At 45.7% G+C, this 25252-nt stretch overlaps 1 protein-coding gene across 8 annotated transcripts in view; it reads right to left on the bottom strand.

Annotated features, from left to right (window-relative positions):
- The window catches only part of LOC140404474 (casein kinase I-like), a 291996-nt gene that overhangs the window by 28354 nt on the left and 238390 nt on the right, over positions 1-25252 (bottom strand). For 7 of the 8 annotated variants that reach the window (XM_072493070.1, XM_072493065.1, XM_072493069.1 and 4 more), the window contains 3 exons: positions 5969-6058; positions 4109-4219; positions 1837-1943 (listed from right to left, as the gene is read on the bottom strand). In XM_072493070.1, coding sequence (XP_072349171.1) covers positions 1837-1943; positions 4109-4219; positions 5969-6058 — 308 coding nt within the window. The remainder of the gene's footprint in view (positions 1-1836; positions 1944-4108; positions 4220-5968; positions 6059-25252) is intronic. The other variant, XM_072493073.1, reaches the window with a different exon arrangement.

Below are 25252 nucleotides of genomic sequence, written 5' to 3'. Positions count from 1 at the left end.
GCTCTTGGAAAGAGCACCCTACCCAAGGTCAACACCTCCACCCTATCCCCATAACCCAGTAACCCCACCCAACACTAAGGGCAATTTTGGACACTAAGGGCAATTTAGCATGGCCAATCCACCTAACCTGCACATCTTTGGACTGTGGGAGGAAACCGGAGCACCCGGAGGAAACCCACGCACGCACGGGGAGGACGTGCAGACTCCGCACAGACAGTGACCCAAGCCGGAATCGAACCTGGGACCCTGGAGCTGTGAAGCAATTGTGCTATCCACAATGCTACCGTGCTGCCCACAGGTGAGAAATTCTCGATGAAAAGTAGGCCAAGATGAGAGCCTCTTTTCTCTGTAATGACGAACAATAAATACTGCGGATTCTGCACTAGGGGCGGTGGAACCGTTTGTCATGGGAAGACCTGCTCAGTCTGTTGGAAGTCTTTCGGAACCTTTTCCATCAATGCGCCTCCAATCAGAACAAGCGTCTATCGCTAGTTGGAAAGCATTCAACTGAGAACTCACAATAGGGAAAAGCACCAACAGCAACCAAATGAGACAGTGAAAGGGTTAAAAGGATGGGAAACCGCTGCTCCATCCGGGTGAGTTACAGTCTGCTGTGCATGCAGTAATCAGCCAGATACACTTCAATAAAGGTTAATGCTCCACACTTTCAGAATCCATCATTAAAAAGCATCACCGATGAATGCCCACAGTTGCTTTATGGAAGTGGCCACCATTCATCTTGGAATATATAATAAACTTGGGGAAATAGATGCAAAAGAATCTTGCCATTTCAGACAACACAGGGGGGCTGGGATACTTAATACGGCACCCAGAGATATTGGGTGACATAAGGAGTACAATAATTGCTCCGAAATGCTAACTTTCATTTTGGAGCATGGCAGAGTAATGCAGAAATTAGATGAGCACTCTCATTGCTTTGTTGGAACTGTCCAAATGAGGGGGGCGGCACGGTGATGCAGTGGTTAGCACGGCTGCCTCATGGCGTCAAGGTCCCAGGTTCGATTACTGGCCCCAGGTCACTGTCCGTGTGGAGTTTGTACATTCGCCCCGTGTGCGCATGGGACTCATCCCCACAACCCAAAGGTGTGCAAGGTAGGTGGATTGGCCACGCTAAATTGCCCCTTAATTGGGGAAAAAAGAATTGCCCCAAGTGGAAGATCACAGCTTTGGTTTGTTGATCGTTAAAGTCATATCGATGCATTTCTACCAGGGAGCGAGTGAAAAGTTGCCCTTTTTAGTGCTGTTTCATTAGTTTACTTCATGACCAGGTGTCATTGCGGAGGTAAGGAAGTAGGGGAATGGAGAATCGGAAAACTTGACTTTAGAAGAGTGACCAATTAAAATTCCCATTCTCGAATTTCAAACTTCATAAGCTAAACTCAAAAGAAACCTTGAACCTGCTTTGAAAACCCACTTGGGCTGCTGTGTCTTCACTCCACTGCAACGCTTAGTCAAATACTCCAGATTTTTTTTTTTTAAATTTTAGAGTCATTTTTTCCCCCCGTAAGGGGCAATTTAGCGTGGCCAATCCACCTACCCTGCACATCTATGGGTTGTGGGGGCGAAACCCACACAAACACAGGGAGAATGTGCAAACTCCACACGGACAGTGACCCAGAGCCGGGATCGAACCAGGGACCTCGGTGCCGTGAGGCAGCAGTGCTAACCGACTGCGCCACTGTGCTGCCCCGAATACTCCAGAATTGACCATGTCTACACTGACTGGGCAAGAGCCAGCAAGATAGCTGTAATGAATAGTGTAAGGTGGAGCATTCACCCAGCACAAGAGTGCACAATGTATCACAGGGCACATACTTGGGATCTTCCGAGAGCTCGACCTCCGGCTGGGCTGCGATTGGTGCACTGGAGTGTGCTGCTGTTGGGTCATCGACGTTGAGTTCCCCATTCGTTGAGCTGACCACCTTTCAAGACAGACGAGGATGAGAAATTGACACAGGTACGGATCATGGCTCACATTACCAACCGTGAGAATGTTAACACGTCTGCAAATTATTTGACGGACACAGTTACATCATCTCTTTTCTCCCCATCTTCCCAGGGAACGCAATTGTAGAGCCATAAAAATGTATGCACTTCACACGGGACCCCATTCACATCAGGACTGCCTTAGGAACATTAGAAAATATTTGCCCGAGGACCAACAATGTCTAAGCTAAGCAGAGTGGCTGTCTCCAGCTACAGTAAGAACTGGGCTTCTGAATGCAGATCTTGCACATCTGAAGTTTCTCGCTGTGGCAACATTGCTTGCTTTTGCACAGGGGGTGTACTGATCACCATTGGAGGGGAGAAATCTTGCTAAAAGCAAGGCCCCCGTCAACCCAGCTCGACCCCTTTTATAATGACAGAAAATTGAGGAATTCTAAAAATTCTAACAGTTTTAGAGAAACTACATGTGCACATGCACAGTTTAAAATAAACCCTCATTAAAATTCTAAATTGCAGTCACACTCTGTCACATACTCCGAAAGCAGCTTCAATTCCTCCACGGGCGCCAATGGTAGCCCTCGAGGCAGTTTTTGTTTTTTTTGCTGTCATGGTTTTATTTCGTCGCTACAATCTAATAGAGGCAGAAAGGCAACGGCAAAAATGCTAACTTTTGGAAAACAGCTACCTGCTTTGTTTACAGCATCAACTAGGAAGCCAGTTATGGGCAGCACGGTGGAGCAGTGGGTACCTGTCCCAGGTACACAAATTATTATTATTTTTTTTAAAAGGAAGCCAAATCCCTGCAGATTTGGTGCTTGGCTCCTGGTCTTTGCTCATTTAAGTGCAGGGATGATCTTATGCTAAGCTAGTACTACATGCTAATATATAATGTATACATCCTTCTGGTGTTAGCAATGGCTCAGTGGTTACATTTCAAGCCAGGGAGTGGAGCAAACAGTACAATGCCATCAAGGCAATATTGACTACTTTCTCAGGTGAGCATCAAAGATTCATTCTCAAATCGATATTGCTTGTCAGAAAGCTGTTGAAAAGGTGCATCTATCTGGCATTCACTTCAGTAAGAGGACGGAGCAGTTAGTGCTTTGGTGCATGGACAGAGCACAGTAGGCAGGCACCAAGAGGGCTGGTGCCAAGTGAAGACTAAAGGATTGTCCTGCGGAAGGGTCAATGGACTCGGAACGTTAACTGTGTTTTTCTCCCTTCGCAGAGCAGAGACAATCCAGCATTTTCTGTTTTTATTTAATCTGCAGTATTTTGCTTTTAGTAAAGCGTTGTTATTGTTAGTATGTTAGAAAAATATGACGAAAGGAACGTTCCAGGATAATCTTACCTTGAGTGCTTTTTTGGAGGACCAAATTTCTTTTTTTTCAGGCCCTCATAAGCATGTGCTCCCCATCCTCCCTAAACCTATCTCGCCTTCAGCCACCCCTCCCACTGTGTCCACCTCCGCACAAGAGATGGGGCTGCTTCCAGTCATACTGTTTAGCAGTCTGCTCGGTGTCAGGGGGTGGTCTGCGAGTCTCGTTTCAGAGAAGGAGCACAAAATCCGCAATGCAGTGCTGATGGGAGTGCAGCGCTGTTGGAGGGGCTGCCTTTGGGATGGCATGTTAAAGCAAAGCCCTGCCTGCCTCCATGGGGTTCTCCCTGGTGTCTTGGCCAACGTTCATCCCTCAACTAACATCATTAAAACAAATTATCTGATCATTATTACACTGCCTTTTTGGGAGCTTACTGCGTGTAAATTGAATGCTGTAATCCCACTATTACAACAGTGACCACACTTCAAAATTACTTCACTGCCTGTGGAGAGGATGTTGAGGCTGCGCAAGGTGTCACATAAATATATCTTTCCTACGTCTCTTTGCTCAATTGGCACTCCTGTCAGGCACAGAGAACGACTTGACACTCGGGAGAATCAACTTGGCTGCCCTTGAACTGCAAATTACAATCTGTCCTCACCCCCATCACACCTCCTCCGATAAACCGAAAGCAAATCTGGTTCGCAAAGGCAGAAAGCTTGGGACAGGCCTGCAGGGAGGCACAAGGCATCGCGTATTGGCTTCAACCCTGAACAGTAAATCTCCCATCTGGTAATGAGTCACACAAGATGATGTTATACCTGGACTGAGCCTCCGTGTCTGTCAGACGCCAGCTGGGAGGTCAGGTAAGAAGGATTTTGCTGCCGACTTGGCTGAATTTCCCATGCTCCTCTGCGGTCAGCTCCTCCTGTCTACTTATTGATTGCAACACAGGGGGGATGGGTGACAATTGTGGGATCCATGCAGCCCAGCAGGCCCAAGCAAAGCAGTGAGACAAAAAGTTAGTCATTAGGGATTAGTAATTTGGTTAGCCAAGCGCAGGTGGTGCATTTCTTAGGTATGCCAAGAGGCACGGCTTTTCCACTGCAAATTTTGAAGCAAGTAGAACGGAATCGGCTTCGATTAATCCTTTTTCAAAAATATTGCAACAGAGATGGTGGAAAGGAAGAGAATTTCCTGATGCCAGCACAGATACTGGGTGTAATACTTTGGGGCTTGTTATTTTAAAAATAAATTTAACGTACCCAATTCATTTTTTCCAATTATGGAACAATTTAGCGTGGCCAATCCACCTGCCCTGAATATCTTTGGGTTGTGGGGACGAAACCCACACAAACACGGGGAGAATGTGCAAACTCCACACAGACAGTGACCTAGGGCCAGGATCGAACCTGGGACCTCAGCGCTGTGAGGCAGCAGTGCTAACCACTGTGCCACCCTGCTGCCCTCTAAAGAAGTAAGATGGCTGAATCCAAATAAAACAGAACAGGCATTTGCGAAAAGGTCAGACTGGAGACGGGTGATATGAAGTCTTATCATAGATTATCATAGAATGTACAGTGCAGAAGGAGGCCATTTGGCCCATCGAGTCTGCACCGGCTCTTGGAAAGAGCACCCTACCCAAGATCCACACCTCCACCCTAGCCCCATAACCCAGTAACCCCACCCAACACTTAAGGGCAATTCTGGACACTAAGGGCAATTTTAGCATGGCCAATCCACCTAACCTGCACATCTTTGGACTGTGGGAGGAAACCGGAGCACCCGGAGGAAACCCACGCAGACACGGGGAGAACGTGCAGACTCCGCACAGACAGTGACCCAAGCCGGAATCGAACCTGGGACACTGGAGCTGTGAAGCAATTGTGCTATCCACAATGCTACCGTGCTTGAAGTCTTGAAACCTTGAGCCGGACATTTAAATGCATATTTACTTTTTTGAAAGCACGTGTGATTACTGACATACCTAACAATGCACCAGAGCAACATAAGTGGTTAACTCTTCATAAACAGCAGCGCTCAACCATGAAACTTCGTAGCGGTTCAAATACCAATGGGATGTTCCATTCGGGATAAGTTGGCGAAGCATGGTTTGCTTATTGCGGATTTCATCTGCATCAGGACGCCAGAGAGATCTGCCATTTCAATTCTTCGGAGGAGACACACGACTCAAGACCAGTTAATGGGATGTCAACAAATGGTTTGACAAAGAGGCCGTTGAATTAGGGGGTGAGGTCCAGCTCAGCATTGGCGGTGTGGAAAATCAGTGCCAGTTGCATACCAAGCCAAGACCACCGTCCGCATTTTAATGCCACCTTACCGACGTTGAGGGACTGAAATGACGCAGCCCTTATTCCTGTAATGGTCATTGGCTGAGAGAAGCATTATTGAAAGAGGTCAGAAATGGCAGAACCCCAGTCAAATTGGAGCGAAAAAAAGTTGTTTTTTTATTACTTATAAGTGAGAAATTCTTAATAAAAGCGGACTTCAGCAACATTTCGTTCATACATTTGCGCGACTGGTTTACATTTTTACACTATATTTTTAGTAAATTAGGTAAATTCTGAATGCTCACTGTTCCCCAACGGGAAGGGGCCAATGAGTTAATGGAAAACCGGCGGGCTTGACCAAATATTGAAACAAACCGGATTTACCCAGACCTGGTTTCGGAGTGGCTGCTGATGCGTGGCTTTTTCTCGGTGTGCGTGGCCTTCTCTATGATCCCCGTGGCTGGGTCCGACCGGCGTGGGCTATGGCACATAAACAGAGGTGGGTCAGGTCAAGAGCAAAATAACCCCTTTTTCCACAATTTGTTTCATCCACACATCAGTCTGCTTTAAGCTGGGGAACATGATTCAACAGAAGCTTTGCTAATTTATCTATCGAAGCTACTCATGTCGGCTGTCTTCTCCCTGGTCTCCCCTCCCTATACCTTGCTACGTCACTTCATAAGGTGCAGCAGCAGCGAGCTACAGCATTCTCAAGAGCTTTCTAGCTTAACACTGCTTTCATAGAATTTACATAGAATTTACAGTGCAGGAGGCCGCCATTCGGCCCATCGAGTCTGCACCGGCTCTTGGAAAGAGCACCCGACCCAAGGTCAACACCTCCACTCTATCCCCATAACCCAGTAACCACACCCAACACGAAGGGCAATTTTGGACACTAAGGGCAATTTATCATGGCCAATCCACCTAACCTGCACATCTTTGGACTGTGGGAGGAAACCGGAGCACCCGGAGGAAACCCACGCAGACACGGGGAGGATGTGCAGACTCCGCACAGACAGTGACCCAAGCCGGAATCGAACCTGGGACCCTGGAGCTGTGAAGCAATTGTGCTATCCACAATGCTACCGTGCTGCCCTCAGCTGCCTTTGTGCTCTGGAGACAGGAGGCGCATCAACTGCAAAGTAAATCTACTCATCCACTTTGTCCGCTCAACGTAACTGAGAGAATACAGTCTTTCCACTTTGTGTTTAACGCAGAACAGATTGGTTTGGATTCTGTGGTTGCAATGATGGTGAAACTGCTTCGGAAGTTTGTAAACGGGGAGTTAAAGACGGTCATCCAGAGGGTGCTGTCAGTGATTCCGCACAGGGTACGTGACTGAGGTCCCCTATCAGTTCGAGATCACCGAACTGACAAAACCTGCCCTTTATTAGTCTCACTGCAAGAACCCTCAAAAAAGTTGTACCTCATTGGACGAGGGGCTTTTGGGTTTTTAGCGGCTCATAATGAATGGTTTCACTGTACCTGAAAACCTACTGAATTGATGGAATATCAAATTCCTCCATTTTGATTTTTAAAAATTCAGTTATAAATTTATTTCCCAAAAAATTGAGATATTTAGTTTCTACCTTAATCCCATGTGTACATCATAACTCTTTTGCTCTACCAAATTTTAAATAACAAAGTGAAAAATTCAAATGTTTTTACTTCCTGGTTTGCTGTCTGTGAGAATACTTCAATGGGACCGGCTGCTTGCCTGGTTTAATGACACCACTGTTGGATAGCCTTGACTCGGTGCCAGATTCAAACCAACATTGATTGATAAAGGGGCAGTCCAGTCTATGGAGATTGCTAGATCTTCACTGGCAGCTTACGAGGTCAGGTGCAAGCATTCACTGACGTGAAAACTGGGGCGTTAAACTGATCGCATCACTGGGGGCAAGTCTGGGTCACCTACTCCTTCTGAAACGCAACTTTCTTAACTATTCGAGTTTTTTGCAATAGGATTTTATTTTGTCGGGGGGGGTGGGGGGAGAAAGAGATGCAGGAATCAGCTGAAATCATTCCATTCTTCATTTAAATTTTTTTTTTTTTTTTTTAATACAGTACCCAATTCATTTTTTTCCCCATTAAGGGGCAATTTAGCGTGGCCAATCCACCTAGCCTGCATATCTTTTGGGTTGTGAGGGTGAAACCCACGCAAACACGGGGATAACGTGCAAACTCCACACGGACAGTGACCCAGACTTACTCAGAGTGTTTTACCACTTGGGTAAATGTTCAGTAACCCAACAGGGACAATGAACAGAAAACATGGGCCACGCATTATTTATTTCTCCACACGATCTATCTCTGATCTTCGAGATAGCACGAATCCTCATTCCAGTTTTAAAAGTTATGCAAATTTATATTAACAATGAACAAGCGATTGTGTAACATTTACTGCCGGTAAATATCGATTCACAGTAGAAATTCTAATCGCTCCCCCGCAAAGGGAAAACCGTCACAAATTTCATTACTAACCTGTTCGTCTACACACACAGCTTCACCCCCCATTGTCTCCTTGTGAGCTGGGGGATGTAAAATCCATTTCCCTACGAAGCTCGTTCAAGTCAAAGACACCTGTTGTGGTCTGTCTGCTTTATTTTGAAAGCCTTCAACTTGTTGCCAAAACCTGTCAGAAATTCTCACCAGTCCAGACTTTTTTAAATTTATTCATGATATGTGGCCGTCGCCAGCTGGCCCAGCATTTATTGCCCATCCCGGAGGGCATTTAAGAGTCAACCACATTGCTGTGAATCTGGAGTTACATGTAGGCCACACCAGGTAAGGACGACAGATTTCTTTACCGGAAGGACATTAGTGAACCAAATGGGTTTTTACGACAATCGAAAATGGTTTTGTGGTCATCTTTCGACGCTCAATTCCAGATTTGTAGGTTGAATTCAAATTTCACTATCTGCCATGGTGGGATTGAAACCCGGGTCTCCAGAGTATGACTCTTGGTCTCTGGATTACTAGTCCAGCGACAATACCAATACACTACTGCCTCTCCTCGATTCAAAAAGCAACAGAACTTTTAAGACCATAAGACATAGGAGCAGAATTAGACCACTCGGCCCATTGAGTCTGTTCCGCCATTCGATCATGGCTGATATTTTCTCATCCCCATTCTCCTGCCTACTCCCCATAACCCCTGATCTCCTTGTTAATCAAGAACCTATCTATCCCTGTCTCAAAGACACTCAGTGATTTGGCCTCCACAGCCTTTTGCGGCAAAGAGTTCCACAGATTCACCACCCGCTGGCTGAAGAAATTCCTCCTCATCTCGGTTTTAAAGGATCGTCCCTTTAGTCTGAGGCTGTGTCCACGGGTTCTACTTTCTCCAACTAGTGGAAATATCCTCTCCAGGTCCACTCTATCCAGGCCTCGGAGAAAAGAAAATGAGCTACAAATCTTGCACTGCATGTAGCAGCACAGGCTACACAGATTGTCTTTTGAGATCTTTATGTGACACTTGATTTGATGTGGAGATGCCGGCGTTGGACAGAGGTGGGCACAGTAAGAAGTCTTACAACACCAGGTTAAAGTTCAACAGGTTTGTTTCGATGTCACTAGCCTTCGGAGCGCTGCTCCTTCACCTGAGGAAGGAGCAGCGCTCCGAAAGCTAGTGACATCGAAACAAACCTGTTGGACTTTAACCTGGTGTTGTAAGACTTCTTACTTGATTTGAAGGGATAGCTACCAAACAAAGACGAGAGAGAACTACTTCATACTTGCCACATCGATATTCTGCCGAAGCCCCATTTAAAACTGTTGTTGCGACAATAGTTAATAATGAGGTGCTTGATACTTCTGAAAGTCTAAGATAACATAAAATCCCATAGAACATAGAACAATACAGCGCAGTACAGGCCCTTCGGCCCACGATGTTGCACCGAAACAAAAGCCATCTAACCTACACTATACCATTATCATCCATATGTTTATCCAATAAACTTTTAAATGCCCTCAATGTTGGCGAGTTCACTACTGTAGCAGGTAGGGCATTCCACGGCCTCACTACTCTTTGCGTAAAGAACCTACCCCTGACCTCTGTCCTATATCTATTACCCCTCAGTTTAAGGCTATGTCCCCTCGTGCTAGCCATTTCCATCCGCGGGAGAAGGCTCTCACTGTCCACCCTATCTAACCCCCTGATCATTTTGTATTCCTCTATTAAGTCTCCTCTTAACCTTCTTCTCTCTAACGAAAACAACCTCAAGTCCATCAGCCTTTCCTCATAAGATTTTCCCTCCATACCAGGCAACATCCTGGTAAATCTCCTCTGCACCCGTTCCAAAGCCTCCATGTCCTTCCTATAATGCGGTGACCAGAACTGTACGCAATACTCCAAATGCGGCCGTACCAGAGTTCTGTACAGCTGCAACATGACCTCCTGACTCCGGAACTCAATCCCTCTCCCAATAAAGGCCAACACTCCATAGGCCTTCTTCACCACCCTATCAACCTGGGTGGCAACTTTCAGGGATCTATGTACATGGACACCTAGATCCCTCTGCTCATCCACACTTTCAAGAACTTTTCCATTAGCCAAATATTCCACATTCCTGTTTTTCCTTCCAAAGTGAATCACCTCACACTTCTCTACATTAAACTCCATTTGCCACCTCTCAGCCCAGCACTGCAGCTTATCTATATCCCTCTGTAACCTGCTACTTCCTTCCACACTATCGACAACACCACCGACCTTAGTATCGTCTGCAAATTTACTCACCCACCCTTCTGCGCCTTCCTCTAGGTCATTGATAAAAATGACAAACAGCAACGGCCCCAGAACAGATCCTTGTGGTACTCCACTTGTAACTGTACTCCATTCTGAACATTTCCCATCAACCACCACCCTCTGTCTTCTTTCAGCTAGCCAATTTCTGATCCACATCTCTAAATCACCCTCAATCCCCAGCCTCCGTATTTTCTGCAATAGCCTACCGTGGGGAACCTTATCAAACGCTTTGCTGAAATCCATATACACCACATCAACTGCTCTACCCTCGTCTACCTGTTCAGTCACCTTCTCAAAGAACTCGATAAGGTTTGTGAGGCATGACCTACCCTTCACAAAGCCATGCTGACTATCCCTGATCATATTATTCCTATCTAGATGATTATAAATCTTGTCTCTTATAATCCCCTCCAAGACTTTACCCACTACAGACGTGAGGCTCACCGGTCTATAGTTGCCGGGGTTGTCTCTGCTCCCCTTTTTGAACAAAGGGACCACATTTGCTATCCTCCAGTCCTCTGGCACTATTCCTGTATCCAATGATGACATAAAAATCAAAGCCAATGGTCCAGCAATCTCTTCCCTGGCCTCCCAGAGAATCCTAGGATAAATCCCATCAGGTCCCGGGGACCTATCTATTTTCAGCCTGTCCAGAATTGCAAACACCTCTTCCCTACGTACCTCAATGCCATCTAATCTATTTACCTGGAGCTCAGCATTCTCCTCCACAACATTATCTTTTTCCTGAGTGAATACTGACGAAAAATATTCATTTAGTATCTCGCCTATCTCTTCAGACTCTACACACAACTTCCCATCCCTGTCCTTGACTGGTCCTACTCTGTCCCTAGTCATTTGCTTATTCCTGACATACCTATAGAAAGCTTTTGGGTTTTCCTTGATCCTTCCTGCCAAATACTTCTCATGTCCCCTCCTTGCTCGTCTTAGCTCTCTCTTTAGATCCTTCCTCGCTACCTTGTAACTATCCATCGCCCCAACTGAAACTTCACACCTCATCTTCACATAGGCCTCCTTCTTCCTCTTAACAAGAGATTCCACTTCTTTGGTAAACCACGGTTCCCTCGCTCGGCACCTTCCTCCCTGCCTGACCGGTACATACTTATCGAGAACACGCAGTAGCTGATCCTTGAACAAGCTCCACTTATCCAGTGTGTCCAAAACTTGCAGCCTACTTCTCCACCTTATCCCCCCCAAGTCACGTCTAATGGCATCATAATTTCCCTTCCCCCAGCTATAACTCTTGCCCTGCGGTGTATACTTATCCCTTTCCATCCTTAACGTAAACGTCACTGAATTGTGGTCACTGTCCCCAAAGTGCTCACCTACCTCCAAATCCAACACCTGGCCTGGTTCATTACCCAAAACCAAATCCAATGTGGCCTCGCCTCTTGTTGGCCTGTCAACAAACTGTGTCAGGAAACCCTCCTGCACACACTGTACAAAAAACGACCCATCTAATGTACTCGAACTATATCTTTTCCAGTCAATATTTGGAAAGTTAAAGTCTCCCATAATAACTACCCTGTTACTTTCGCTCTTATCCAGGATCATCCTCGCCATCCTTTCCTCTACATCCCTAGAACTATTTGGAGGCCTATAGAAAACTCCCAACAGGGTGACCTCTCCTTTCCTGTTTCTAACCTCAGCCCATACTACCTCGGAAGATGAGTCCCCATCTAGCATCCTTTCCGCCACCGTAATACTGCTCTTGACTAGCAGCGCCACACCTCCCCCTCTTTTGCCTCCTTCTCTGAGCTTACTAAAACACCTAAACCCCGGAACCTGCAACATCCATTCCTGCCCCTGCTCTATCCACGTCTCCGAAATGGCCACAACATCGAAGTCCCAGGTACCAACCCATGCTGCCAGTTCCCCTACCTTATTTCGTATACTCCTGGCATTGAAGTAGACACACTTCAAATGTGATCCCACGTTCCATTGCGGACGTGGGATCATCCAACTGAGCTGCAGATGCAGATGGGTTCACACATCTTGAAAAATCAATCTCTTACTGGAGATGTGCGTATTAGCCATAGGCCACTCAGCCTTCGAACCTGCTCCGCCATTCAATAAGGTCGTGGCTGATCAGATTGTAACCTCAACTTCATATTCCTGCCTACTCCCAACCTTTCACCGCCTTGCTTACCAGCAATAAGAGACTGCCCCCAAAGGCCAATCTTTCAGTCTCCTGATGTCCGTTTGGAGTGATCAATTGAAACTCTTTGCTGATTGCTTTCAGGCAAACTGGGCCCAGGTCAAATTATTTTAGCGGCCCAGGAACAATTGAAACAACTTCCCTCATGAGCAGCGTTGTAAGATTTAAGACATTGAAAGAATTAAAACATGTATTTTGGAAAAAGGTTACATACAATTACTTGGGAGTATAGCTTCAGTGTGCTTCTAAAGTAAATTCAAATTTAAAAAAAAATATTTTTATTGAAAACTTTTTCATTTAATAAATTCCAAATATTTGAGGGTTAGAAGATGGCCGCTAATATTTCCAATCAAGGAGCTTCTTCAACTAGTGTGTGATTAGAATATGAAACTTGCTCCCACGTGGTGCAGTTGTAGCACAGATGGCTTTAAGAAGATAGATGAACACTTGAGGGAGAAGGGAATAGAAGGAAATGCAAATTGGGTTAAATGATACAGGGCGGGAGGTGGTTTATTTGGAACTTAAATATCAGCATGGAATGGGCTATAAGACCGGTTTCTGTGCTGTAAATTCTATGCAATTCTATATAAAATAAACTATTTTCTCCTTCATACTGCGGGCCACTGGGTTGGCCTACCACATCCAAGGCTCTCAGTAGCCACCCAAGGTAGCTGCAACAGGCTGGGAAAGTACAGTAAATCTGTAATAGGGGTCGATTAACTCAGTTGGCTGGATGGATGGTTCGTGATGTGGGGCGACAGCAATGGCAGGGGGTTCAATTCCCGGTAGCGGCTAAGGTTATCCACGAAGGCCTTCTCAACCGTGCCCCTCGCCTGAGGTGTGGTGACCCTCAGGTCAATTCGCCACCAACCAGCTCTCTCTCAGAAGCGAGAGCAGCCTCTGGTCCTCTGGTGACTTTCATTTCATTCTCTCGTGAAGCCCCCTCGCCATTTGCAAGAGACCCCGGATTTCCATGCTGGGTGAAATTGGATTCCTTTACTGCCTCTCCTTTTAGTGTGTTAAGATTGGGAACACACTGCATTCAGAATCACGGAAGCTTAAAATACATTTCCTACCATTCTGAGCCTGTGAATTGCAGCACCAACCCTCTGCATCATATGCCTCTGACTGTTTTTACTTAAGTATCTATTTACCAACCTGGCAGGAGTTGCAGAGTCTGAATTAATCATATACAAAATAGGACTGCTGACTGAGCAATTGTGCATATATAAAATGAACCTATGATTCAAATCAGGATCCCTGGGGCATGTTTGCGAAATTTAAATTCTAGCCCCAAAACAAACTGCCTCCTCCCCACCCTTTTGCAAAACAGCAAACAAAGTTAAATGTACTCAGCCATTTATTTTTCTGATGTTAGCAACAGAAGATTAATATCAAAAGGCACAACATCAAACACTGTCAATTTCAAACATCCGGTTGCAATCAGATTTCACTCATTAAATAACATTTAATTAAGGCAACCCAACCTTAATTTCCAGTCTGTCGTTGCTAATTCTATCTACCAATTCAGATTTTGTTTAATTAAGTTAAATATGCTGATGATTTCAGTGCCAACACAAACTTTACGGAGGCGCTTTAGCACCCAATAATTAATTTTCACAACCTTAAATCTGCATTAAGGGCAAAAACCAAGTTGCCCGTTTGAGCAGTGGCCCTGTATTGGGCATCTCTGTGGGGGCATCTTTTTCGAGCATACTTTAAGCATGCTTGAGCACTGATGTGCATATCTCTCCCTGGGAACAGTAGCAGCAGCAGTGCCTCATCCAGCTCAAACCCTTCCTTATCCTGGAAACCTGTCAACCCTGGGCCCCATGTTTTCCACTTTTTGCATGATCTGCTCACACCAAGACACCAACTAGACACATTGTAGACCCGCCTCCACTCTAGCAGACGAAGATAGAATCCCCGACGTCTTTCCTTGCGACTAATAATCTTTATTAGTGTCACAAGTAGGCTTACATTAACACTGCAATGAAGTTACTGTGAAAAGCCCCTAGTCGCCACACTTTGGCGCCTGTTCGGGTACACGGAGGGCGAATTCAGAATGTCCAAACTGCAGAACGATATTAGTTTTCTCATCGCGATCAGCTTCATTTCTTTTCTATTTTAGCTCCAGGGCGCACTCACCCAGCAGTCTGACAAATTGCGGTAGCTCCCAACTAAATGTCATAAATAGCCACTCAACAATTGCTCAGACAGAATGAAGCCGTTGTGGGAACAGATCTGTTGATATTTGATACTGCATTCACTTGAAAATTAATTGGTCCAAGTATGGAATGCCTGCAGCGATAGTCTTTACCTTTCCTGTCCCAAACAGGAATACAAAGGAGCTCACTAATTGGAGGCTGGATTTAGACAGCACTGGAGTCTATGGAGCAGACACTCTGCCCGGGTCAGCCTGAGAACTGGCTGGGATGACAGGATATAGAATCCCCACAGTGCAGGAGGAGGCCATTCAGCTCATTGAGTCTGCACTGGCCCAGCCCAATCCTCCACCCTTTTCCCCGTAGCCCCACCTAACCTTTTGGATACGAAGGGGCAATTTATCATGGCCAATCCACCTAACCTGCACATCTTCGGACTGTGGGAGGAAACCGGAGCACCCGGAGGAAACCCACGCAGACACGGGGAGAAAGTGCAAACTCCACAAGGACAGTCAACCAAGGCCGTAATCGAACCCGGGTCCCTGGCGCGGTGAGGCAGCAGTGCTAACCACCATGCCGCCTCTTATGCATGGGCATGCTTTCTTTTGGTGCAAGCAACCCCAATTCCAGCTTTGGGTGACTGTTTGTGGGGAATTTGCACCTTCTCCGCATTATGCTCCGGTTTCCCCCACAGTCCAAAGATGTGCAGGTTAGGTGGATTGCCCATGATAAATTGCCCCCAAGTGTCCAGGGATGTGCAGGTTAAGTGGGGCCACAGAGATAGGTTGGGGGAGTGGACCTGGGTGGAGTGCTGAGGGCCAGTGCAGACTCAATGGGCCGAATGGCCTACTTCTGCACTGTAGGGATTCTATGATTCTAATTGGGCGCCCTGAGAGGTTAGGCAGATTCACACCTCGCAGTACACAACCAGGGGCACCTCCACGAAACCACTGGATCGTAACAGCACCCTGCTCACCAGGATGAAAAAAACGAAGGGGTGAAAAAAAGGGAAAAGCCCGCAAAGGGAGGGGCGTCGGACTGATCTAAAGATATCGACCATCACCCAGCACTGTCCGCCATCACGGAATGCTACAAACAAACTTGCTCTTTAACCAACCAGCCATGGATTAACCAAACCCAGCTCAGTGTGCACCACTCAGATAGAACATAGAACAATACAGCACAGAACAGGCCCTTCGGCCCTCGATGTTGTGCCGAGCATTGTCCGAAACCAAGATCAAGCTATCCCACTCCCTGTCAATCTGGGACAGTCCATTACACCCTCCCATTCTGATAGCTTGAAAGAAAAGGGAGCAGAGGAAAACTTCCAACCACAAGAAAGAGTCAGAAAAAAGCCCAATCCTCCCCAGGATACAAAATGTGCCCAGGTCACGAAGGAGAAAGACTCAGATTCTTAATTCCAAAATAACAACAAAAAAATTTAAAATCCGATATGGTTAGCTATCTTCAATCTCAGTTACGACTTAACTAGAACATAAGAACTAGGAGCAAGAGTCAACAATTCAGCCCATTGAACCCTCTCCACCATTCAATGCGATCATGGGTGATCTCCTCTCGGATTGAACTCCACTTTCCTGCCCGCTCTCCATAACACTTCAACCCATTACTTCTTTAAAATAAATTTAGAGCACCCAATTTTTTTTCCCAATTAAGGGACAATTTAGCGTGGCCAATTCACCTACTCTGCACATCTTTGGGTTGTGGGGGCGAGTCCCACGCAAACACGGGGAGAATGTGCAAACTCCACACAGTCAGTGATCCAGGGCCGGGATCGAACCTGGGACCTCGGTGCCGTGAGGCAGCAGTGCTAACCACTGCGCCACCTTCTTCAACCCATTACTAATCAAAAATCTGTCTATCTCCTCAAATTTATTCAATGTCCCGCCACCCGCCGCACTCTGCGGTAGTGAATTCCACAGATTCATGACCCAAGACCACAAGAAACATCAGAGAGTCGTGAACACCACCCAGTCCATCACACAAACTTGCCTCCCATCCATTGACTCTGTCTACACCTCCCGCTGCCTGGGGAAAGCGGGCAGTATAATCAAAGATCCCTCCCACCCGGCTTACTCACTCTTCCAACTTCTTCCATCGGGCAGGAGATACAAAAGTCTGAGAAAAAGCACGAACATACTCAAAAACAACTTCTTCCCCGCTTTTACCAGACTCCTAAACGACCCTCTCATGGACTGACCTCATTAACACTACACCCTGTATGCTTCACCCAATGCCGGTATATGTACATTGTGTACCTCATGTTGCCCTATTATGCATTTTCTTTTATTTCCTTTTCTTTTCATGTACTTAATGATCTGTTGAGCTGCTCGTAGAAAAATACTTTTCACTGTACCTCGGTACACGTGGCAATAAACAAAATCCAATCCTTTGAGAAAAGTAATTTCCTCTCTATTTTAAATCTGCTCCCCCTCATCCTAAAACTTTTGTTCTAGAGGCAAGAGGCAACATCTGCTCGAAATCTACTTTCTCAATACATTTTATCAGCTTCTTTACCTCAATTAGGTCTCCTCATTCTTCTAAATTCGAGAGTGCAGGCCTAAACTGCTCCACCTTTCTCCACAAGGCCCTCACCTCTAGGATCAATCCAATGAACCTCCTCTGAACTGATTCTAATACAAATATACCCTTCCTCAAATAAGGGGACCAAAACTGTACCCAGTACTCCAGGTGCAGTCTCACTAATGCCTTGTTACAGTTGCAGCAACACTTACCTACTTCTTTACTCCGAGGAATAAAGGTCAAAATTCCATTTTCCTTCCTTATTACCTGCATACCAGTTTTCTGCATGAGTCACCCAGATCTCTCTGCACCAAAGCACGCTGAAGTTTCTCTCCATTTAGATAATAAGTTGCCTTTCCATTTTTCCGACCAAAATGGATAACCTCACACTTTCCCACGTTAAACTCCATCAGCCAAATTTTGGCCCACTCACCTAACCTATCTATATCCATTTGTAAATTTATTTCCTCGTTGCAACTTACTATCCCACCTACTTTAATGTCATCTGCAAGTTTGGCTGCAGTACCTTCTATTTCTACATCTAAGTCATTAATATATATTATAAATAGTTGAGACCGGACCCCGTGGCACACCACTTTTGCCAACCAGAAAGACACATTTATCTCGACTCTCTGCCTGCTGTCCATTAGACAGTCTTCCATACGAGCTAATAAATTACCCCATATCCCATGTGATCTTATTTGTGTATTAATCTTTCATGTGGTACCTTATCAAATGTCTTCTGGATGTGCTCCAAGATCCCCATTTTCCACTTGGTTTGTTACATCTTCAAATAGCAAATTAATCAAACACGATTAACCCTTCATAAAACCATGCTGACTCTGATGGATTGCGTTTTGACTTTCTAAATGCCCTGTTATTACTTCTTTAATAATGGATTCTAACATTTTCCCAATAAGATATCAAACTAACTAGTCCAGAGATCCCTACTTTCTGCCTTCCTGTTCTTTTCGAATATTAATATTCTTTCTATCTACTGGAACCGTTCCCGCACCCAGGGAATTTTGGAATATTATAAACAATGGATCCACCACCTCCGCTGCCACTTCTTACTTCTGCATTACTTGTTACTATTGAGGTGGTACTAATGTCCTCCACCGCGAACACGGGAGGCAAAATATTGATTTTGTAACTCTGTCATTTCTGTGTTCCCCACTATTAACTCCTGTCTCATCATCCAAGGAACCAACATTTACCTTAGCTACTCTCTTCCCTTTTATATATTTACAGAAGCTTTTGCTATCCTCTTTTATATTTTGCGCTAGTTTGCTTTCATTATTTACTATTGCTCTTATTACTTTTTAGTAACTCTTTGATCTTTGAAAGTTTCCCCAATCTTCCAGCCTGCCACTGGCCTTTGTTTTTTTAAATTCATTTTGGGATGTGGGTATTGTTGGTTAGGGCAGCATTTATTGCCCATCCCTAAGTGGTATGCCTTAATTGTTGTCTTTGTCATCTTTAACTTCCTTATTTAGTCATGGATGTTTCTTCCGCTGTGGTCATAGAATCCCAGAATTTACAGTGCAGAAGGAGGCCATTCGGCCCATCAAGTCTGCACCGGTCCTTGGCAAGAGCACCCTACCTAAGCCCACACCTCCACCCTATCCCTGTAACCCCGCCTAACCTTTTTGGACACAAAGGGCAATTTAACTTGGCCAATCCATCTAATCTGCACATCTTTGGACTGTGTGAGGAAACCAGAGCACCCGGAGGAAACCCACGCAGACACGGGGAGAGTGTGCAAACTCCGCACAGACAGTGACCCAAGCCGGGAATCGAACCCGGGACCCTGGAGCTGTGAAGCAACAGTGCTAACCACAGTGCTACCGAATGTAAGAATTTCAGATATATTGTATTTGGTGCAGTAAAGATTAAAAGCTGGGGTTAGTGTGCGAATGGCTGAGCAATAGTGTTTTTTTAACATCCTGGTTTGTAAAACAGCCAGAGGTACAATTAAAGCATCGTAAAAGTTTGGGCTAATGGATTTTGTTTATATTAAGAGGGATCCCGGTGGAGTATTTAATTAGAGACAATGTATTCAGTTAGGGAGGCGATGTAGTTAATGGAAGGAGCCAGGGGTTGAACAGTCAGGTATTAAGGGATTTCAGGTTTTCAGGGAGTTTTAGTTTGTGGTTAGAAGGCAAGTTGAGCTGGTTTCCTGAAGAAATACAGCCAGAGATTCCACATTGTTCTGTCAGGGGGTCAGGCCTCTTTCTTTGAAGCAGTCTGAAAAGATTTCTCTTTCTCAAAGTGGAGTATCCAGGCATCCCTTTATAGCAAGTATTCCTGAGTGCTAACTGTTTTTAAAAGTAGATTGGGACCCAAGATGGTTTCGTTGTTTGAATATAAGTAAAGATAGCAGTTAAGGGTTATCGTGACACTGTACTGATTAGCATTGTTTAAGGGATAATTGTAAGCTATTTTCTTGTGTGATGTTAAAAGATATTTTAATACAATGTTAGTAATAAAGTTAGTTTTCATATACCATATCCCTATTTTGCACAAAATCACTCCTGGAGTGAGGTATCCTTTCCTTATAGTCTTACAAAATTAAAAATAAAATATTGGGGTTTCTGTCCAGCATCCTAGTCACTGTTAAGGTCTGGTCTGGGACCCCCCCTTACAATCTTTCTTCCTCTCTGGAATATATTTTAGTTGGGAGGAATTGAATATCTCCTTAAATAACTGCAACTGCTCATTAACTGTCTGACCTTTTAGTCTTCCTGCCCAGTCCACTAGGACCAAATCTGTCCTCATGCCGACGTAATTACCTTTGTTTAACTCCAGAGCTACAGTGTGGGACTCCAGTTTCTCGCCCGCAAACTGAATTTGAAATTCTATCATTCTATGATCACTCTTCCCTAGAGGATCCTTAACCGAGAGGTCATTAATTAATCCCTCCTCATTATGCAATACCAAATTCAGAATAGCCTGCTCTCTAATTGGTCCCACAACATATTGCTCCCAAGAAACAATCTTGAATACATTCAATGAAATCTCCCTCAGGGGCCATTTGATTAGCCACTCTACATGCATAATAAAATCACCCATGATTATTGTTGCATCTTTCTTACAAGTCCTGGTTTATAGTCCCATTGCAGAACTACTGTTAGGGGACCTATAGGTTACTCCTACCAGGGGCTTCTTTCTGTTGCTATTTCTTCTTTCTACCCAGACTTATTCCACGTCTTGACCTCCAGTGCCTATATCATTTGTTACTACAGCACTGATCCCTTCCTTTACTTGCAAAGCTGCACCACACACGTTTCCTTTCTGTCTATCCTTCCGGAATACTGACTACTCTTGGATATTCAACTCCCACACCTGGTCTCCTTGGAACCATGTCTCGGTAATCACCACCAATTCATACCCCTTTGTTTCTATTTGTTTGCGCTGTATTAATTTTGTACCAAATACTTTGTGCATTCAGACACAAAGACTTTAAATTTCTTCTATTATCAAATTTCCCTGCTCATCCCTGCAATATGAGATTCACCCATTCTGTCCTTTCAACTTCTGGGAACAATCCACCTCATCACTAACCTGCATTCCTATCTTCTCCTTTAATTTTCTACTTCTCCATGCAATTGAACCCTCCCCATACCCCCGACTATTTAATTTAAAGCCCAATCTACAGCCCTATTTATACGATTCGCCAGGAGTCTGGTCCCAGCGTGATTCAGATGAAGACCGCCCAATCGGAACAGGTCCCCTCTTCCCCAGTACAGGTGCCAATCTCCCATGAATTCAAACCCATTCCTCCCACACCAACCTTTGAGCCACGCATTTACATCTTTAATCTTATTGACCCAGTGCCACTTGTTCAATTATTGACCAAATCCCTGGCAACACTCGGAGCCGGTGAACGGTCTCTCCCAAGAGTGAACTCGCCGGTGTGTCAGTAGGGTGGATAACTAGTGAATACCATCCCACACACAGAACATAAAAATGGCAGTAGGTATAATCCTGTGATCATTACCTTTTAGGTTCTGCTTTTTAATTTAGCCCCTAGCTGCTCATGTTCCCTCAGCAGAACCTCTATTTTTATTCTATCTATGCCGTTGGTACCTATGTGGACCACGGCAACTGGATCTATCTCCTCCCACTCCAGGTTCCGCTGTAGCCCAGATGGGATATCCCACACCCTGGCACCAGGTAGGCAACACAACCTTCGCGACTCTCAATCCAGGTCACAGAGAACAGTATCAATGCCCCAAACTGTACTATCCCCAATTACGACTACATTTCTCTTCTCTCCCCCACTTGAGTAGCACTCTGTACCACGGTGCTGTGGTCTGTTTGCTCACCCTCCCAACAATCCCCGCTCTCGTCCACACAGGGGGCAAGAATCTCAAACCTGTTGGACATGGACAAGGGCTGATGACACTGGAACCCTACCTCTTGGATCTCTCTACCTGCCTCACTCATAGTCACACCCTCCTGTCCCTGACCACTGGCCGAATTAGAGTAGTTAATCTGAGGGGTGTGACTGCCTCCTGAAACACAGCATCCTGGTAACGCTCCCACCTCCCCAATGTATCACAGCATCCGAAGCTCAGAATCCAGCTCATTAATTCTGGGCTGAGGTTCCTTGAGCAACCAATACTTGTTACAGATGTGTTCACTGGGAACCACAATGGAATCCACCAGCTCCCATATCACGCAGGTAAAACACATTGCCAGGCTCTGCATCTCTATTTTATTCAATTAGTTTTGATTGTTTTGTTTTCTTAATTTCAATAATTTGTAAAATATTTCCCTTTTTTACCTCTAATCTGAAAGCAACTTAGAATAGGTAATGCAAGTTAGCAGTTACTTACTAGCCAATGAACTTACCGTTTTCCTATGACACCTGAACAAGGAACAAAGAAAAGTACAACACAGGAACAGGCCCTTCAGCCCTCCAAGCCTGTGCTGACCTGCCCGTCTAAACTAAAATCCTTTACACTTCCTGGGTCCGTATCCCTCTATTCCCTATTCATGTATTTGTCAAGATGCCCCTTAAACGTCACTATTGTCCCTGCTTCCACCACCTCCTCCGGTAGCGAGTTCCAGGCACCCACTACCCTCGGTGTAAAAAGCTTGCCTCGTACATCTCCTCTAAACCTTGCCCCTCGCACCTTAAACCCATGCCCCCTAGTAATTGATCCCTCTACCCTGGGAAAAAGCCTCTGACTATCCACTCCGTCTATGCCCCTCATAATTTTATAGACCTCTATCAGGTCGCACATCTCCTGGAGTGTTTTTCAAACTCCGCCCGCAGCCTGAGTGGAGGTGTCCCTCGCAGGTCCGGCTGTCTCCACGCTTCCCTCTTTCAGCTAATTCCCCTATTCACCAAACTCCAGCAGCATTCTGATGTATCAAATGCAGCACTGAAGGAGCCTCCTTTTATGACCCCTAATTCGAGGCTTTTAAACTGAATTAAACCAGTTGCCTAATTAACTATGTTTCAGTTGAGAGCCTGTAAACTCCTGTTTTAGAGCTGCTACTAAACTTCACGTCAAAAGAGCAACTTTCCGTTAATTGCTAAATTAAAGAACAAGCTAGACTTTAGATTGAAATTAGTCCTTAAATTTAAATTATTACTCGGGGCTGACCCCATCACTCGACTCCACCATTCACCCACCACCCCACCCTGCCTGCATTCACCTTGAATATAAAGGAGATATGGGGTATCAAAAATACCCCCCCCCCCCACCCCACAACTACAAGGATTATAAGACAATGACAAAAAGGAGTAAAACTTTGCACAGATCGGCACAATACGATTGCACATAATCGGCACAATACGATTTCTGCTGGAACAAGATAACAGACGATACTCGCCTCGTGCTCTCATCTTGCACACCCTTGCAGGGGAAAAGACAAGAAAATAATCAGCAGCATAATCACAAGGGAGTAACATCCAGGATTATAGAAGAATGCAGGATAATGACACCATCTATGTTGCTCGAGAAGGCAGACGCCAAGACAGGATCAATGAACACTCCTCGGGATCTCTCGGGGATTCCAACAAATAGAGCACCTTCACTTTCACCATGCCACCCTCCAGCGCCCAAGCAACCCACAGCCTAGGCCCTGACCGGGGGGGCAGAGAGGAACCGGCCCACTTGGATACCTCTGCCCCTCTCAACGAGCATTGCGGATAGGATAATAAGAGGCCAGTGCTTGGAGGGTGCAATCAACCCCAGGCCTCGAAGATCAGATATATTCTGTGCTCTGTCAAACCTGATGCAGCCAGCCTCCAAATCAAGACTACTAAAAGCGTGGCAGCCAATCTTCAAACTCAATCGGGAACCTGCCTCCCACTTCTCACCAGGAACCGGGCTGACGGACACACCTTGCCCAGTCCCTTCCTCCCGAACGTGACAGGATAAGTGACACATCACGCAGTAGGACCTCAAGGGCAGACCTTTACCAGGGAGAGTCCTCTTCCAAAAGCAAGAACTCTCTCATGTGCCTCAACCTTTCTCCCAAGGATACCTCGCCAATCTTCAAATCGAGCTCTACAGACCTGCACCACAGAGCCGAAATCCTCTTCCCGACCGACATTCTCAATGGCGGGCTGTCACCTCGGCGACGCTGGATTCACACAGCGTCGCCAAGGTGACAGCCCGCTCACCAACAACGCCATTGCAAGCTGGGCCCCACTCCGGCCACCACGGCTAAATCTGCCATTTATCTTGGCTCCTCTTTGCACAACACCAATCAAGAACCTTTGGGGACATGGCGAAGACTCATATCCCCACAAAGACAAAGTGGAAATGTGCTGCAGCATAAAGTAACGGTGAGCAAAGCCAGAGCTTGCGGAAATGCAGCCCCCCTGCACTCACGTTGCATGACCCATACCTCCCCATTTTCAAATATTTTGGTTCTGTCCTTGCCCATTACTACTTTGCAAAGTTTTAACCTAGTATTAAAAAAAATATATATATTTTTCCCCAATTAAGGGGCAATTTAGCGTGGCCAATCCACCCACCCTGCACATCTTCGGGTTTGTGGGGGTGAAGCCCACGCAGACATGGGGAGTGTGTGCAAACTCCACACGGACAGTGACCCAGGGCCGGGATTCGAACCCGGGTCCTCAGCACCGCAGTCCCAGTGCTAACCGCTGCGCCACACGCCGCCCCGGTTTTAACCTATTTAAGCTGATTTGCATCAATGAACAACTCGCTCAAGTTGCCACAGTTCCAAAAACGATTTCATATTAGTTTAATTCCCTAACAAAGATAGAATCCAAGTCTCATCCAAGATAACAGCAACCCCTCCGTGAATGCGAGGGTAGGCCTGACCAGTTCTGTCCATCAGTCAACATTCCCCAGCAACAATTGCACAAACGGTGTTTGCCACACCTCGGTGGTACCACAGTTTGAGAGCTAAATCCCATTCCCAAAGATTTAAGCACAACACAAAATCGAAGCTGATATTCCAGTGCAGTACATTCACTTGCTGCCTCACGGCACCGAGGTCCCAGGTTCGATCCCGGCCCTGGGTCACTGTCCGTGTGCAGTAGGCCACATTCTCCCCGTGTCTGTGTGGGTCTCGCCCCCACAACCCCAAAGACGTGCAGTTAGGAGGATTGGCCATGCTAAATTGCCCCTTAATTGGGAAATAAAATAATTGGATACTCGATAAATTTATAAAGGAAAGTCAACCACGTAGCTGTGGGCCTGGAGTCACATGTAGGCCAGACCAGGTAAGGAGGGCAGATTTCCTTCCCTAAAGGACATTTGTGACCCAGATGGGTTTTTAAGACAATCAACAATGGTTTGATATGAGGCTTTTAATTCCAGATTTCTTTTTTTAAATTTATTCAAATTTCACCAGCTGCCCTGGTGGGATTTGAACCCAGGTCTCCAGAACATTACCCTGGCTCTCTGGATTACGAGTCCAGTGACAATACTATTGCACCACTGCCTCACCAAACAACAAACTTCTATCGAAAGGAATCAAGCTCGCAACATTTTAGATGTTAAACATGTGTGGTACATCTTGTAGCAAAATGGCTGCAGCTTCGAGCCTCC

Source organism: Scyliorhinus torazame, chromosome 30 (genome assembly GCF_047496885.1).
Source record: "Scyliorhinus torazame isolate Kashiwa2021f chromosome 30, sScyTor2.1, whole genome shotgun sequence".
Taxonomy (NCBI): domain Eukaryota; kingdom Metazoa; phylum Chordata; class Chondrichthyes; order Carcharhiniformes; family Scyliorhinidae; genus Scyliorhinus; species Scyliorhinus torazame.
Note: the sequence above shows the minus strand (reverse complement) of the source record. Positions and strands in the feature narration are given on the sequence as shown.